General features: G+C 39.7%; 1 protein-coding gene across 3 annotated transcripts in view; it reads left to right on the top strand.

Annotated features, from left to right (window-relative positions):
- The first annotated feature begins 246 nt into the window (after positions 1 to 246).
- LRP12 (LDL receptor related protein 12) overlaps positions 247 to 18,615 on the top strand; it is a 79,703-nt gene continuing 61,334 nt past the window's right edge. For all 3 annotated transcript variants that reach the window (XM_060115492.1, XM_060115491.1, XM_060115490.1), the window contains exon 1: positions 247 to 718. In XM_060115492.1, the coding sequence (XP_059971475.1) occupies positions 640 to 718 (79 nt within the window). In that variant the 5' untranslated portion in view covers positions 247 to 639. The remainder of the gene's footprint in view (positions 719 to 18,615) is intronic.

Here is an 18,615-nt window from a genome sequence, read left to right as displayed (position 1 = left end):
ATACAACCCGCAGGGGCAGCCCCGAGACCTCGGACTGCAGCGAAGCGCCGAAGCCGGCCCCCACTCCCCAGCCCGGGGGAACCCATCGACCCGCGTTCTCTAGCTCGCTCATCTATTGGCACTGCCTTGCTCCTCCGGCCTCAGTCACGGGGAAAGCGGCCCTGAGACTTAGAAAGTCCAGAGGAGCGCGGGGTGGGAACCAAGGCAGGCGGGCCAGGGGATTGCCGATCGCACGGATGGGCGCGGGTGCCGGCTAGCGCTGTCTGGCGGGTGGCGGCGCCGACTAGCCTATGCGGCGCGTGGCTGGAGCCGCGCGTCCGCCGCCCCCTCATCTCGTACCGGCGCTGGCTACCCCGGCTCCCGGGAGAGCCGTCCCGTGGAGGACTCTCGCGCCGCCCCGGGTGGGAGCCGGCGAGCTGCTGAGGGGGGTCCGCAGGGAGGCAGAAAGAGGGAGGGAGCGCGCGCGGGCAGCAGCGGAGGCGGCGGCGACGGCGGCCCCTCCCCCTCCCGCCGCCGCGGAGAGCGCAGGGAGCAGCCGGGGGCTCGGTGGCGGCGGCGTCTGGCCCCAGCTCCTCCTCTGCCTCCGCCTCCGCCTCCGCCTCCTCCATCTCCTTTTCGCTCGCTCCATCTGCCGTGGTTATGGCCCGTCGCTGGAGCACAAAAGAGTCTCCGCGGTGGAGGTCTGCGCTGGTCTTGCTTTTCTTCGCCGGGGTGTACGGTAAGTGTCCTGGTCCCCGCGCCCCGCTCACCGAACAAAGCTGGGGCGACCCCGGGCCCCGAGGCCTCCAGGACAGGGGGCTCCCCGAGGAACCGGCAGAGACCCCGGCCGCCGGCGGGACAAAGACCCGGCGAGGGATGGATGTAGCGGAGGGGGTGTCCACACACGAAGATGCTTTGGTCCATTCGTCTGTCTCCAGACCCTCGGGGTGTTGGAGGGTGTTTGGGCGTCCCGGACCCGGGGAGCCCCTTGGGAGCTAGAGGGTGGCGGACGGACTTCCCGACCTGGGCTGGAGGGCCACGGTGACCGGCTGGTTCCTCGGGGACTCGTAGCCCCTTGACTAACACACACACACACAAAGATGAAGGACTGTGGGAGAAAGAAAGGGAGGTCGCCCCCCGCCGCTGGCCGGGACCGTCCTGCCACCCCCGACCCTCCCGGGGCCAGGAAGTTCACTCCCCCGTGGAATTCACACCGCACGGATCCCTCACCTTCCCCACTCCCTGGCAAAGCAGCCCACTATTTTCTTCCCATCCCTGCACTTCGGGGGCTTTGCTGATCCCGGGCATGCAGGATCCTGCCCCTTGCTCTGGAGCAGCACGCGGGAGAAGGCCAGAAAATAGTTTCCAGCCCCACCTCAGTCTCTCCCTCTTAGGGCGTACATGTCTGCCCTGACTCCCAGTTCGTTTGGCATTTCATCCATCATTGTCCGCTAATGTTGTCACTGTTGCTTTATTCCAGTCTGTGGATTGTATTACATATATTCCTTTGAGGTTAAGAGAAGGCTGAGGCTATGAGTAAGGACCAAGCTTTACGTAGTACACAGGGGTCAGAACAAGAGCTAAATGTTATTAATTGGAAAGAACATTCATTGCTTGAGAGACTTGAGTTCTACTTCTGACTTGACTGTTTTTGGTCATCAGTTAAAAACATTGTATAGTTGTTTCAGAGAGCACAGTTAACCTTTACTTTTCGGAGTGGTGCTTTGATTTCTTCAGAAGAAAATAATTAGGAGTTATCATTCTTTGTTAAATTTTACTTCTGAAAAGTCTAAGTCATTCGCCACGAACACTTAATTCCACCAATGGTGGTGGAGATGGAGTTCAGTCAACATGTAATTTACAAGCAAGTATTATCTCTTTTGAAAGCATTTATCTATGGAATTGAATGTCACGGTAACTTTTAAAACCGGAGAAATTACACGAAATGAAGAATTTAATGAACTGAAATTGACATTTACTGCCAACCAAGAAATCGTAGTTTTTCTGTGTGGTTCAGAATGTATTGCTCCCTGACCTGATTAATATATTTTTATTTTTGTTTGGGAGGAGTTGGTCCACATTTGATGTGGTAATTGCCAGTGGTGTGCTTATTTGAACAGAAAACCCAGTGCATGACTTCTGATTGTTGCATCAAGTGGCTGTGATCCCTACTTGCTTGGTGACTTGTGGGTTTGGGTCTGCACCAGAGATGAATAAGCTATTATGTGTTTCTTTTAGCCTGAAGGTGGGTGTAGTTCTCCTCTAGGTTTGGTGTAATGGCCCAGGAGAGAGCCGAAAGCTAGAGGCATCTTTAATCTAGGGTGATTAAGAGTGTCCAGCTTTGTCCTCTGCTATAATCAGAATTGAGTCTTAGTGATGTCTGATCAGATTGGATAAATAGGTTCTTTTAGCTCTGCTTTCATTAAGAGCTATGTCATTAGTGTTTGAACTAAAATTCTTTTTGCCTCTAGGTATAAGAGGCTGTGAACCCGTGAATTTGTCTTGGTGCATCCTTTTGTACTTGTACACAAAATGACTTTCTGGTAGATGTTTATCAGATATTTATGTTTTGGGAATTTGTGTTTAGTGAGGAATTGTTAGTAGGCAAAGACTGAAGCTCCTTTTTCCAACAGTGTGGGGTCACATTATAAAACTAGCAAGTGATTATACTAAGGGTTGATATCTCAAGCCACACAGCAAGTTTCAAAGTATAAAGAAAAAGGAGGTAGTGAGCCAGGCGGGACTCTAAACTGTGAGCAGAGATTAAAGGAACCCTTCACTCTGCATTTGGGGAAATTCTCTTTATTGCTGCACTTTTTGTCCTCTTCTGTCCTGTGTGGATTTATATTAGAGAAGAAGCAGCTATAATAATAGTGTGTGTGTGGCGGGGGGTGGGGGTGTGCTTTCATAACGATAGTGGGGTTGTTTTACTTGAATATGCAGTAGTTGTGATGAGGAGTGGATGTGTCCTGAGAAGCACCCATCACCTGTTCTGAGCCTTTAGAACAAATATACACTGTAACTTATGAAACTGTCCCTTATACAGCAAAATGTGTGTTTTTTTCAAAGTGGCTTCAAAAATAATGAGAAACCTCTGTTAATGCAACTGAATATTCAGAGTAACCCTTAACTTAGACCCAGTGAAAAAAATGCAGGTTGATTGGCTGATATTTGGGCAATTCCAATACTAACTCTTCACAGAGTGACTCTTTCTTATCTGTTAAACTGTAATATTAAATGGCTCCAAGTTGTGCCTTGAATCTTTGAAACATTTCAAATACCTTAAAAGTAATCTTTTTATTTTGGTGCTTAGTTTCTTCACATGACCGTTTTAGTGGACTATGTGACTAATAAACGTGACTGTTTTAGTGGAATAGTATGACTGTTTTACTTCCAAGTTACTTTTCTGAATGCCAAAGCCTTATTTGAAACTCTAGATTATGATATGGAATACAGTTAATGTTTTCTAGTAGTTGTTCAAAGACCAACAATTATCTTTCAGGAGCTGCTGTAGCTTAACTGCACCGAATGTTCCTGAGAGTTAGGAGAAGGTAAAGGTTGACCTCTGCCGTTGGAAGTTTGAAGGGGTAAGAACAGTTAGTGGGCGCAGCTGTGACCTTGCTGGGCATGTGTTAGTCCTGCTGTAAGAGGAGAAGGTGCTTCTTCATATCTCACATGGGGATATCTGGCTGTTAAAATGTGTGGAGGTTTTCCAAAATGTCTCCTAGTCAATAGAAGCTGTTAGTCTTGCTCACCTCCCAAGCCATAATTTGATAATTATGGCAGTTCCATTGCTTTATCCTTTTCCACTCTCTTTGTCTCCCAAATCAGTGTTTTCTAATCTTTTTTAGAAGATTAAAATACCTAAAATACATTTTATATTATTCCCAGCATACAGAACAAAACAAAATTCGTGAAATAATACTTGCTGGTACTACCTGTGATGGATGTACTCTGATGTTTTCTAATCTGTTTCACCTCCCTTCTCTCCTGCTTCCTTTCTTCATGTACTGGTTTGGACTCATTAAAGTAATTTTGGACCCACTTATAGAATACAATTATTAGTTTGTAAAAGCACTGCCCTAGATGAAGCCTTAAAATGTAATTTTAAATGTTTGCTGTATTTGTATATCATTTTACAGTAGCCTTGAAGAGTTGTAGGTGGTAAAGTCTTAGGTTACTTGCTGCTAGAGCTTTTGGGAGCAGTAAGAACTCTCCCTGACATGCACTGACTGACTTATGACAAAAATGTATCTTTAAACTGGTTTTCAGCTTATTATAGTCAAAAGTTCTTTCTGTACACACTGCTGTTCTAGAGGTTGAGGGAGCATAGTGTATTCTTTTTACTCTTGCATCTTATGTCTAATGAGTGAGTCTTTCTCTGTGAATTTTATGGAACTTTCAGCAGGATTTTATAAACTTCCAGTTTAAGGATAGGCTAGAAGTTCCAATTTTAGAAAGGTTGTAGAAATAACTAGAACATGAGAGAAAAAAATCTAAACCAGATTCCAATTACTTCTTAAAAAGTCAGCCTTGATTACATAAAATATGTTGAATAAAACGGAATTAATTGCTTAATATAAACCCTTCCTTGGGTTTAGAATCCAAATTATATCCATATCGTAGGGAGAATATAAAGGTATGCAGCACAAAATTCTAGGTGGTTACCAGGCAGAAAGTATTAAATGACCACTTTCAGAGGGGTACCTGTGTTCCAGGGAGAGTGTGGAGGAGATCTGAATGATGTATGGTAAATGATTTAGAAGGTCCCTAGAAAGTAAAATCTCTGAAGAAAACATAAAAATGATGTCAGGCTGGAAAGTGAGCAGCAGTTTAAAAAAATGTTTGAGAAAAAAGGACTTAATTTTTGTGGTTAGAAAATTTAAAGCTTATCAAGAAATTAAGGCAACAATGAGAACTTTTTGTTTTTCTGATGTGAGGCATTTTTGTATTTGGAGAGTTTTTGTTTTTTTGTTTTTTTACATCTTATCAATGAAATTACAGTTTAAAGAATGAAAGGTAGAAAGGAGGTAAATACCTTTAATATAAGTGAGATATATGTAGATTTAAGCAAATAGAAAATGTTTTATTTCAGAATTTAGGAGTGAGTACTAATCCTGTTCCTGCTACAGGTCTTTATAGGTAAATGAAGGCTGTTCTAAACTTAGGAATTGAGGTTGAATTAATGATTTCTAATTTCTCAGCTTATCTTTCCCTCCTGTTTCTTGGTTTCTCTTCATTTTCTCCTCACTCCACCCCATCCTTTGTGGGAGGGGTGAGTAAGATGTATACTACTTATTCTCCATTTTCTAAGGTGTAGGATTGGATTAGATCCTACAAATACAAGTTACCAATTTGTCTGTTCAGATGCATGTCATTAGTCCTTTTAAGTAGATGCAACAGTAGATGTGTATATAGATAGATAGGTCTGTCTATCTGTCTGTCTGTCTATCTATCTCTAGTTTCAATATGAAATTAGCTTAGGGAATTCTCAACTGTAGAAGGAAGGGAAGGAAACTAACATTTACTCAATTAAGTTCAGATACTGTGGTTGGTCTTCATTCATAGTCTGTTAATATTCATTAGGTCTTATTTAGAAATCCTACAAGGTATTTATTCCTTTTTTTTTTTTTTTTTGCGGTACGCGGGCCTCTCACTGTTGCGGCCTCTCCCGTTGCGGAGCACAGGCTCCGCACGCGCAGGCTCAGCGGCCATGGCTCACGGGCCCAGCCGCTCCACGGCATGTGGGATCTTCCCGGACCGGGGCACGAACCCGTGTCCCCTGCATCGGCAGGCGGACTCTCAACCACTGCGCCACCAGGGAAGCCCTATTCCTTTTTTTATGGAAGAGAAAAATTGGAGCTCAGAGAACTTGTCACTTATCTAAGATCAAAGCACTAGGAAGTAGTACAGCCAGGACCGCAACCTAATCCTGTCTCTTCACTCTTTCATTCATTTAGCAAATACTTGTCGAGCGCTTGCTTACGTCTGGCACTATGTAAGGCACGACAGCCTGGCGGACGTGGTTTCTGCCCTCGTGGAGCTTCCAGTCTAGCGAATAACTTGTAGTAAGTGCTTTAACAAAAAACAAACAGGAGACAGCGATAGTGAATACCAGGCACAGAGTAGTTAGAGGAAGCCTTCCTTGTAGAGGAGAATGAAAGACCTGAAAGACAGCTAACCATGTCATGATTGGGATAAGAGAACCTTGCACATGGGAGCAACATGTGAAAGACCCAGAATTAGGAGAAAGCTGATGTGGAAGAGCTGGTGTGTTGCAGGTAAACAAATAAAATCAGTAGCCGGAGCACAGTGGTCCTAAGAGTGACAAGGTGAGGCTGGAATCTTAGGCAGGGACTCAGGGCTTTGGAAACTATGGTAAAGAGTTTGGGTTTAAGTGTAACTGTTGACACAGTTTAAATGCTGTAACGTGATCTTTGTTTTGAAACAGTCGCTTTTGCCCCTGTGTGGATTGTTGAGAAGGAGGCAAGAGCAGAGGTGGGATGATGGGTTTCGGCTGTAATGCAGGTGAGGGACCCTGAGGTGGAAAGAAGAGTGTGGATTGCCCCTTTGATAGGGAAGAAAGGGGTGCTTCCTCCCTCATCCCAAGAGGTTAAGGAGGAAAATACTAGTTCAAGTGTACTTAGGTCTGTAGGTTTTGTAGTAGGATGATGGACATGAGATCATCAGGTGAGAGTGAAGAAAAGGGCTGAGAGGTTGCGGGTGATTTCTGTTTTCATAATTCAGTAAATCAGTTTACACCCTTAGGAAGTTATGTTTCTGTTTATTTTAATCTAGAAAAGAGAAGGTTAAGAACACTCAGTTCAAGAAGGGATATTGTGTGTGAATAGTTGTATAGCATGTGACACTAAGGAGTGGGGATTTAAATTACAAGGGGGGAGGCTTAAGAAGGGTTCTGTGGAGAACTCACTTCTAAGGACTGTTCATTTTTGTGGATGAAATAAGTACAGAACAAAACTTTCTGCAGTGTTTTAAGAGTATTTAAGGCAAAAAGGAAAGGGTGGAATAAAAGTTATATTTCAAGGACTTTTTGCCCAAGTTAAACGCTTTCTACTAAGTGATCAATTAAAGATTGCTCTGTATCTTAGAAGAGTCAAGAATGCATTGGCGGATTAGAGAACTTCAAACATTTTTGGAAAAATAAAGTGACCTTTTACCTTTCTTCCCTGGATTGAATAGTTTATTTACAGAATATATAACTTGAGAAGGTCCCCAAACTTCAAAATAAATGAAGCCAACTGAACAGTTTTCTAGTTCTCTCGAATACTTTATAACTCACTGCCCTGCCCTGCTAGTATCAGTTTGGTGAAGAAGTGAAATCGTTTTACATTCATGTTTTTACCATTGAATGAGCGTAACTTCATACTTACCTTTAATTCACTTGAATTTTAGTCTTTAGAGATGGGATATGGTGTTAATCTTTTCATATCGAGGTTAAATGGAGCACAGTGGGATGTGTCGTAGTTGGAATTTACCGTTCAAACGTAATTATCTGACTTAATTTCATTGATTGTTAAAGTATCTTATAGGTTTTAATAAGTTGGAGAAGACATGAATCTTTTATCTGGCATATTCTGAAATAGAATTCAGTTTCTTGGAATTATTATTGCCTGTTCTAGTGATACTAAAACCTTTTACCGAGAGTTAGAATACAGAACTCCTTTACAAAAAGATGCTTTTCTTAAATCCTCAAAATAACTCTGAGGTAGATATTATTAGAAGAAACTGAAGCTTTGAGAGTAGTGATTTTGCCTAAGGTTTGCGTCTCTCTGCTGCTGTTCTCTTCATGTAAAGGCTCATTAGTTTTTAATCTATGTTATTGTAACAGCCCCAACTAGTCTTGACTCTAGTCTTATCCTGATTCAATCACATCACACAGAGGAGCAGCAGAGTGACTCTTCTAAAGTGAGGATATGATTATGTAACTTTCTTGCTTAAAACCAATAGTTCCCTATTCTTAAAATAGAAGCATCACTAGGCCCTTCACGATGTAGCTAGTTTTTCCCTTTCTTGTCTCTTGTCACTCCCTCCACCATGCCCTTCCCCTCCACCGTGTTTGTGCCATACTGAACACGGTTCTCTTGTCTCCTGGCCTTTGCACACACTGTTCTCCCTGCCTGGTTTTACCTTCCTCCACCACTTTCTTCACTAGGCTAACTCCTGCCATCCTTCAGCTTTCCTTTACATATTACCTCCTTTGGGAAGTCTTTTCTGGTTCCTCAGAATTAGGTGCCTGTCTCCTAAACATCTCAGACTGTTCTTAGTATGCACATTTGGTATTTTCCTGTTTTACCTTTCTATATTTCCCCCTGGAACATCGCTGCCTAACAGATACATATTGTGAGCCTCAAATGTAAGTCATATACATAGTTTTAAATTTTGTAGTAGCCGCATTCAAAATTAAAAAAAAACAGGTGAGGGCTTCCCTGGTGGCGCAGTGGTTGAGAGTCCGCCTGCTGATGCAGGGGACACGGGTTCGTGCCCCGGTCCGGGAGGATCCCACATGCCGCGGAGCGGCTGGGCCCGTGAGCCATGGCCGTTGAGCCTGCGCGTCTGGAGCCTGTGCTCCGCAACGGGAGAGGCCACAGCAGTGAGAGGCCCGCATACTGAAAAAAAAAAAAAAAAAAAAGCAGGTGAGATTAATGTTAGTAATGTATTTAACCTGATATATCCAAAATATTATCATTTTGACATGTAACCAATACAAAATTATTAATGAAATATTCTGCATTATGTTTTTCATACTAAGTCTTCAAAATCCAGTGTAAATTTTTTTTTTTTTTTTTTTTTGGCTGCGTTGGGTCTTTGTTGCTGTGCACAGGCTTTCTCTAGTTGCGGTGAGCGGGGGCTACTCTTCGTTGCGGTGCGCAGGCTTCTCACTGCGGTGGCTTCTCTTGTGGCAGAGCACGGGCTCTAGGCGCCCAGGCTTCAGGAGTTGTGGCTGGCGGGCTCTGGAGCGCAGGCTCAGTAGTTGTGGCGCACGGGCTTAGCTGCTCTGCGGCATGTGGGATCTTCCCGGACCAGGGCTCGAACCCGTGTCCCCTGCATTGGCAGGTGGATTCCTAACCACTGCGCCACTAGGGAAGCCCTCCAGTGTAAATTTTATTCTTACAGCTCATCTCAGTTAGACTAACCACATTTCATATGCTTAATAGCCACTTTGAAAACAGTCAGTATCTATTAAGGCTGAATGTAAACATGCCCTGTGATCCAGCAGTTCTGCTCCTGGTATAAACTCAACAGAAGTGGGGACGTCACGTGCGTCAGAAGACACGTACAAGGATATTCATAGCATCCTTTCCTTGCTTGTTTTAATTCCAGATTAGAAAGAGCCCATATGTCCATCAGCAATAGAATAGATGAATAAATTATGGTATATGGTATATTCACATAAGGGAAAACTGTACAGCAGCAGTTCTCAAACTTTTGGGATGCAGGGCTCCACAGTTATTGAGGGATCCGAAGAATGTTTTTTGTATGACAGATATATATGTTTTTAAACATGGTAAATTAAAGTTGAGAGATTGTTAAAATATTTATTAACCCATTTAAAATGAGAAGAAACCAACCCCATTACGTGTGACCTTAAGTAGCATACGTTTTAAAAATATGTAAAATGACCACTAAAATTTCCAAAAAAAAAAGTTTAGTAAGAAGGATGGCGTTGCTATACATTTTTGCAAATCACTGTAATGTCTGGCTTAATAGAAGACAGCTGATTTCTCACATCTGCTTCTGCAGTCAGGCTGTTGTGACATGTTTTGCTTGAAGTATAGGAAAGAAATCTGGCTTCACATAGATAATTGTAAAGGGAGAAGAATTTTAGTAGCCCTTTCAGATAAATGTGAATATTCTTTGGTGCTACACCAGAACTTGACAAGTCGTTTTTTAAAGTTTAGTTGCAATGTGGAATCTGAAATCAAATCAGTGAGCTTTCTGTATTCTATTAAACTCTGAAAGGGTGTTGGGAATTCCCAAGAGTCCACTGACCACGTTTTGAGAACAAGGTGCTCTCATTACAAGGTAATGGAAAAGAACAAATTTTAAAAAAATAAGGAATAAACCCCAAAGTACCGCTGCAGGTAGGGTGGGTAGGTTTCACATATTGATCAAAAACTGTTAGGCACACAATTATAGCTACCGTATGAATACAGTGTTAGAAGTTAGACTAATGTAGGAGAGCAGTTGCCTCTTGGGGTTGGGCGGGGGTGGGGGTAGTGATTGAGATGGGTACCATGGAAGCTTCTGGGCTGCTGGTCAAATCTGTATCTTGACCTAAGCGATGGTTTACACAGATATGGGTTTTGGGGGTGATAACTCATGGAACTATAAACTTGCAACTAGTACATTTTTATGTATGTATGTTTCAAATAAAAGTTATTAAGTAATAACTTTTGAAAAAAAAGAATAATGTTGAATAATAGTATCCATAGAAGGTTTTCTGATAACGTAGATTCTCTCTAGTGTTTGCATTTAGTTTTTGTTCTTTTTTGCTTGATTTTTTGCCATTGTGTTTGATAATTAAAAACAATTTTAAAACTTTGTACTTTGGAAATTTCAAGCATATTCAAAAGTAGAGACACTAGTATAATTAACCTGATATGCCCAACATCCAGCTTCAACAAGTGATCATTATATGGCCAGCCTTGTTTTATCCACTCCTCCACCCACTCCCTAAATGCAAATGATTTTGAAACAAATCCCAAGTACCTAATCTAATAATATTTCAGTATGTATCTCTAAGATGTGAAAGCTTCAGAAAACAAAAACAAAAAACAAACCTTAAGTCCAATACCACTATCACACTTAAAAAGTTAACAGTTCCTAATTATCATTACATGTCTAGCCATATACACATTGCCCTGGTTGTCATACAAACATGAAGTTTTAGAAACTCTTTGGATCAGGATCCAGATAAGGTCCATACTCTGCAGTCCATATCTGTTAAGTCTTTAGTTTTAAAGGTTCCCATCCCCTTTTTTTCAAAATTTTAAGTGTGATGTTTGCTATAGGTTTCTGATATTCTTAATCAGATTGGAGCTATTAATGAGTTCCTATATAAAATAAGTTTTTGAGAATAGATATTTAATTTTGACACAAAAGTGTTTTCATTTCCAAGATGATCGTAAGTTATTTATGAGGGCCAGAATTATGTGAGTGAATCATACCTAGCATCATGCCAGACAGTATTTGTTGAATAAATGAATTCATTTATCCACGAATGGAGTAAATTACATTCATGTGATTCCTTATGTTGAACTACTTTTGCATTTATGGGATAGACCACAACAAGTTGGTAACGAAATATTATCTTTTAATCTGCTGGAATACATTGACTAATTTTCTTAAGGCTTGTGTTTGTATCTATGAAATCAGTCTGTAGTTACTGCCAGCTTTCTAACTCCTTCCACCCCTTTTCTTTCTCTCTCCTGTGACCTGACTTCCTCTCTCATTTTCCCAGTTTTCATATCTGTTGATCTGTTCTTTTAGATACACTTATAATACATCTTTTTTTTTTTTTTTTTTTTTTTTTTTTTTTTGCGGTACGTGGGCCTCTCACTGTTGTGGCCTCTCTCATCGCGGAACATAGGCTCCGGACGCACAGGCTCAGCGGCCATGGCTCACGGGCCTAGCCGCTCCGTGGCATGTGGGATATTCCCGGACCGGGGCACGAACCCGTGTCCCCTGCATCGGCAGGCGGACTCTCAACCACTGCGCCACCAGGGAAGCCTTTTTTTTTTTCCCAAAGGACACGAGCCCTCTTTTTTTTTTTTTTTTCATATTTATTTATTTATTTATTTGGTTGCACTGGGTCTTAGTGGCAGCATGCAAACTCTTAGTTGCGGCATGCACGTGGGATCTAGTTCCCTGACCAGGGATCGAACCCGGGCCCCCTGCATTGGGAGCATGGAATCCTATCCACTGCGCCATCAGGGAGGTCCCCATACACCTTTTAAAATTGATTTCAGTGGTCAAGAACAGTGTAAAAAAATTTACTGTTACAGTTGTGATTATTTTGCCTTTTCAGGTTAGGGGAAGGAGACCTGTATAGCTACAGTTACAATAAGAAAGCAAAAATGAACAGCCTTGTCCTGCTGACAGGAGAAATGTTTTCATTCCTAGTGAGGATAAACTTTGTTTCACTAAGCAAGGTAATACAGATGAGCCTGTCAGAAGTAAATCCCTTCTTATGAATGGGCCTTATGACCAAAGAAGCAAATAAGATACCTTAGTGGAAATGGACTGGTTGTATGAGAAGTAGAATTCATGTTTGAAGGAGGCATCTGTGGAGTAAAATGGAGATGCTAAATGAAGACTGAGCTCAAGTCCAGGGGAAGGAGCACTGTGTTCTGCCAGATGGGTACTTCTAGTCTGTTGGGGATGATTATACTTTAAGACCACACTTATTTGCTCAAAAGGTAGCAGCCATAGCGTTAACCAAAATATGGCCCCAGTACTATGTAAGGTATGACCTTGTGTTTTCACTGACATGATTACTTGTACGTAAGACTATTCACGCTGGTAAGAGGGTAGGAGATGGAGGGGGAGCCTCCTACTTGTGCAGCTGGAGTGGAATCACTACACACAGTTTAGGTTCTGATGTCAGTGAGTAAGGCTAAAGTATAGTTCTTTTAAAACTCTCAGAAATCATCTTCAAGTACAGTATACATGTTTTACAATATTCAGTGCTGAACAGCAAACTTTCATTAAGTACAAAACATCCAGTTTTCTCTCTAGCGTTGGTACGGAAGTTTTTTTGAGCACCAGATAAAATGGTTGTATTTAGGAGCCATATGAAAAATATGAGTGAGCACAGATAAAATTGCATAAATTCAGTATGAATAGGATTCAGCTCCACATTACTTCTTCCACTGCATTACAATAAGGAACTGAGTGCTTGATTTGATTGAAGTATGTGGGTGTTACAGAGAATTCGAATTAGGATACATGATTTATCCCCGCTTTTTATTTATTTTGTGTATTTTTTAAAAATTTATTCTTTTGTTCCCTGACCTAAGTAGGGGGCTCGCCACAACAGAATTTAAAATAATAGAAGTTACGGTTTTTTATAGGTTTTTTAGAACTCTACCCTGCAACTATAAGGGCATGGTACTTTTGGGGAATAACTTTATCTTTTCAATTTCTACCTCTTTAAGCCAATTTTGTTAAAAATACTAAGTCATGTTTTCCTAGAATATTGTAATTTCATTTCTATTTCCACATTTGCTTTAAAGTTGTAAGTAATGTGCTCTCAAAAATATTTTCTACATGTGATTATATCACGTTTGTCATTCCTAATACCTGTCTGTCATTCTTTTCTTGAACACACTTATCACAGTTTTCTCTATTTTAGGTTTTCTTAAAGAATCAGCTCTTGGTTTTATGGTCTACTGATTTTCTTGTTTTCTATTTTATTAATTTCTTCTTTGCACTTTTTTTTGGTTTATTTTGTTGTTTTTCTAGCTTTTAAGGTGACTGTTAATTTTTTAATTTTTATTTTTAAAGATATACAGTAGAATTAATTCTTTTTCCTTTTGGTGTTCAGGTCTATGAATGTTAACACATTACAGATTTGTGTAGCTACCATACAAATCAGGATACATCACCCGAAAAAACTCCCTCCTGCTATCTTTTATAGTCCCATCCTCTCCCCACCCATAATCTCATATAACCACCCATCTATTTTTCATTACTATAGTTCTGTCTTTTTCAAATAAATAGAAGTGTACAGTGTGTAACCTTTTGAGACTGGCTTCCCTTACTCAGCATAGTCTGCGATCATCCACACTGTTGCACAGGACAACAGTTTATTATTGCTGATCAATATGCCATTTTGTATGGATGCACCACAGTCGGTCACTTCACCTGGTGAAGGACATTTGAGTTGTTAACACCTTTTGGCTATTTTATTAATTACCTGTGAACATTCCTATACAGGTTTTTGTGTAGATATGCTTTATTTCTCTAGGATAAATAATTAGGAGTAGGGTTGCTGGGTTATAAGTTATACATATATGCTTAACTTTATAAGAAACTGCCAAACCATTTTCCACAGTGGCTGTACCAGTTTGCATTCTCACTGGCAACGTGTGCAAGTTCCAGTGGCTCTGCATCCTTGCTAGCACTTAGTGTTGTCAGTATTTTCTGTTTTTGTCATTCTGTTAGGTAAATAGCAGTATTTCATCTGATGTGAATTTGCATTTTTTAAAATGACTAATGATGTTTAACATCTTTTCATATACTTTTTTTTTGCCATCTTTGTATCCCCTTGGATGAAGTATTTAAGTCCATTGCCCATTTTTGGCTTGGTTGTTTATTTTTTAACTTTGAATTTTGAGAGTTTTTATATCTATATAGATATCAATACACACACAAACACACACACACACACACAGCTGTATAGCTTGTCTTTTTATTCTCTTGACAGTGGCCTTGGCAAAACAGAAGTTTTTTAAATTGATAACATTCAATTTATCAATTTTTTATTTTATAAATTATATTTTTGGTATCAAAAAACCCACAACCCAATCAAAATATGGGCAGAGCACCTAAATAAACATTTCTCCAAAGAAGACATACAGGTGGCCAACAGGCACATGAAAAGATGCTCAGCATCACTAATTATCAGAGAAATGCAAATCAAAACTACAATGAGGTATCTGTCACCTTACTCCACTCAGAATGGCCATCATCAAAAAGTCTACAAACAAATGCTGGAGAGGGTGTGAAGAAAAGGGAACCCTCCTGCACTGTTGGTGGGAATGTAAATTGGTGCAGCCACTGGAGGACAGCCTGGAGGTCCTTAAAAAACTAAAAACAGAGTTACCATATGATCCAGCAATCCTACTCCTGGACATATATCCAGAAAAGACAAAAACTCTAATTTGAAAAAATACATGCACCCCAGTATTCATAGCAGCACTATTTACAATAGACACGACATGGAAACAGCCTAAATGTCCATCAACAGATGAATGGATAAAGAAGATGTGGGGTGTGTGTGTGTGTGTGTGTGTGTGTGTGTGTGTGTGTGTGTATGTATGTATTTATAATGGAGTATTACTCAGCCATAAAAAAGAATGAAATAATGCCTTTACAGCAACATGGAAGGACCTAGAGATGATCATACTAAGTGAAGCAAGTCAGGCAGAGAAAGACAAATATCATATGATATCACTTATATGTGGAATCTAAAAAAATGATACAAGTGAACTTATTTACAGAACATATATACACACAGACATAGAAAACAAAAAAGATGTTAAAATACTTCCCCAAATTAATTACATTAAAATTTGCATCCTCATTCTCAGCAATTATTTTGATTCCTTAAGTTTTATTCTCACTCTCCCTTACCATTTTCTTCGTGCCATGACAGTTTTCTTGAAGTCTTTAATTAGATTGATATTTCTATTTTGCTGAAGTACATTCTTGTATATTATCCCCCCCTTAAGAAATACGTACTGGTTGTATATATTCTTAGGTGTGCACAGTTGAAATTGTTTCTTTATTTTGCCATCACACTTGAATAATGGTTTGGCTGGGTATAGAATTCCAGGTTCCAATATTTTCTGTTCAGAATTCTGTGTATGTTACTTTATCATCTTGTAACTTTAAGTTCCCATTTTGATTGTAATTCCTTTGTTCCTTTGGAAGCTTATCATAAATTTCTTTTTATCTTTGGAGTTTACCGTTTTCACCAGCGTGTGTTTAGTATGTATCTTCAGTCATTGTTACTGTTTGGTATTTGGTGGGCATTTTATCTGAACATATCTAGTTGTATGTTCTAAAGATATTTTTCTAAAATACATGTGCCTGTACATATATGTGTGTGAATATATGCACATAGGTATATATATATATATCGTGTATGTGTGTATATGTATGTATACCTACATATATGTGTTTTAAATGCCTTTTATCCCATGTTCTCTACTTTTAAAACTCCCGTTGAGTGAATAGTAGATATCCTGGCCGAATCTTTTTTCTCTCTTAGTTTTATATCCTTGTCTTTTTAATCTAGAATTTAAAGATTCTTCAATTTGGTCTTCTAAGTTGTAATTTTCAACAATATAATTGTCTATAATATAGAATTGTCTCATTCTTCAGCTTAATCTTATAAGTTATAATTGTTGTACATCTGTAAAATAGTTGCCTTTACAAATAATTTTTCCTTTTTATAATGACAATTTTTCTTCATTTAGCAGTGGAACTGGTTTGTGTCTTTGTCACCTCTCCCACAAATTCTCTTACTCTCTACCTGCCCTTTCCCTACTTGCTCCCCAGCTCGTGAGAATATGGTAAGAACTGTACGTAGGTCCTTTCCTCAGAAACTAATCCACATATGCACAGTCACAGAAAATGTTGTACGTGATAATGTGTGATTCCAGAACTCATTAAAGCTCATTCATGAGCCCTCATAGTACTGTTCTTGAACCAGCTGCATTGGTACTACCTAAGAAGCTTGTTAGAAATGCAGACTCTCAGACCCTGCCCCAGATACTGAATTAGACTCTCCATTTTAACAAGATCCCCAGGTGATTTATTTCATATTCAAGTTTGAGAAGGACTGCTGTGGGAGGTTAGAAACCTTTGTAGTTGTGGTGTATATGATCTATATTGATTGCTTTATTTTCTGTATCTGTGAGCTTGGAAATATATATACACACACGCATATATATATATATAGATTCCACATGTGAGAGATATCATATGGTATTTGTCTTTCTCTGTCTGACCTCTCTCACTTAGCATAATGCCCCCAGGTCCATCCATGTTGTCACAAAAGGCAAGATTTCATTTTTTATGGCTGAATAATATTCTATCATATATATGTAATATATATACCACAATTTCTTTATCCATTTATTCATTGATAGACATTTAGTTGTTTCCATATCTTGAATATTGTAAATGCTGCAGTGAACATGGGAGTGAGTATATCTTTTAGTGTTAGTGTTTTCATTTTCTTCAGATAAATACCCAGAAGTGGAATTGAATAGATCATCTGGTAGTTCTAATTTTAATTTTTTGAGGAACCTCCATACTGTTTTCCATAGTGGCTGCACCAATTTACATTCCCACCAGTAGCACACAAGGGTTCCCTTTCTCCACATTCTCACCAACACTTATTTCTAGTCTTTCTGATGAGAGCCATTCTGACAGGTTTGAGGTGATATGTCATTGTGGTTTTTAATTTGCATTTCCCTGATGATTAATGAGGTTGTCATGTACCCGTTGGCCATCTGTATGTCTTCTTTGAAAAAATGTCTATTCAGATGCTCTGCCCATTTTGTAATCTGAGTGTTTGGTTTGTTTTGCTATTGAGTTGTTTGAGTTTTTTGTATATTTTGGATATTGGCCCCTTATCAAATATATGATTTGCAAATATTTTCTCCCATTCAGTAGGCTGCCTTTTCATTCTATTGATGGTTTCCTTTGCTGTACAGAAACTTTTTAGTTTGATATAGTCCTGCTTCTTTATTTTTGCTTTTGTTGCTTTTGCTTTTGGTGCCAAATTCAAAAATTGTCACCAAGACCTGTGTCAGGGAGCTTACTGCCTGTGTTGTCTTTTAGGAGTTTTATGGTTTCAGGTCTTATGTTCAAGTCTTTAATTCATTTTGAGTTAATTTTTGTGTATGGTGTAAAGATAGCAGTCCATTTTCATTTTTTTGCTTGTGGCTATTCAGTTTTCCAAACACCATTTATTGAGGAGACTATCCTTTTCTCATTGTATATTCTTGGCTCCTTTGTTGACAATTAATTGACTGTACATGTGTGGGTTTATTCCTGGCTATTCTGTTCCATTGATGTATGTGTCTGTTTTTATGCCAGTACCACACTGTTTTAATTACTATAGCTTTGTAATATAGTTTGAAATCAAGGTGCATTATGCCTCCACCTTTGTTGTTCTTTCTTGAGATTGCTTTATCGTTTGTTTATTTGTTTTTAGGATATTATGTCTGGCCTCAGAGGCACTTTAAAAAGAATCGTGTCATCAGAGGCACTTTAAAAAGAAGTGTCATCAGAGGAACTTTAAAAAGAATCGTACCTTGATCACCCAAATTGTGCATAGCTAATTAAAATAGGAATATTTTGAAATAGTCACAAAACAATACAGTATTTGAATAGCAAACTATGCTATACAAAGTAGTAGGAGACAAGGAGGGATTGATTCATAAACTCATTTTTGTAACAATAGCAAACATACAGCAGTTACTATGTACTAGGCAGTGTTCTAATCACTGTGTGTTTGTGTATGTATATATACACACACACACTCGTTTACTTCTCATAACAACCCTGTTAGCTTAGATACTATTATTATTTCCACTTTACATATAAGGAATCAGAGACACAGAGAGGTTAAGTATTTTAGCCAGGGTCACATAATTAGTAAGTGGAAGAGCTTGTATTTGAACCCACAAAGAATTGGTGCTCTTAACCATTATACCATGCTGCTTTGTAGTTTTACTCTGAGACTTCCCTAAACTCAATGCAGCTTATATGCAAACTGATTAATTCCTGATATATTTGCTTTTTTAAATTCATTACTAGAACTCATCTGCTTGTGATGCTGATAGATGAGCCACAGATACCAGATCATTAGTGTTT

Source organism: Mesoplodon densirostris, chromosome 13, assembly GCF_025265405.1.
Source record: "Mesoplodon densirostris isolate mMesDen1 chromosome 13, mMesDen1 primary haplotype, whole genome shotgun sequence".
Lineage (NCBI taxonomy): Eukaryota > Metazoa > Chordata > Mammalia > Artiodactyla > Ziphiidae > Mesoplodon > Mesoplodon densirostris.
This window is presented reverse-complemented; position numbering and strand designations above follow the sequence as displayed.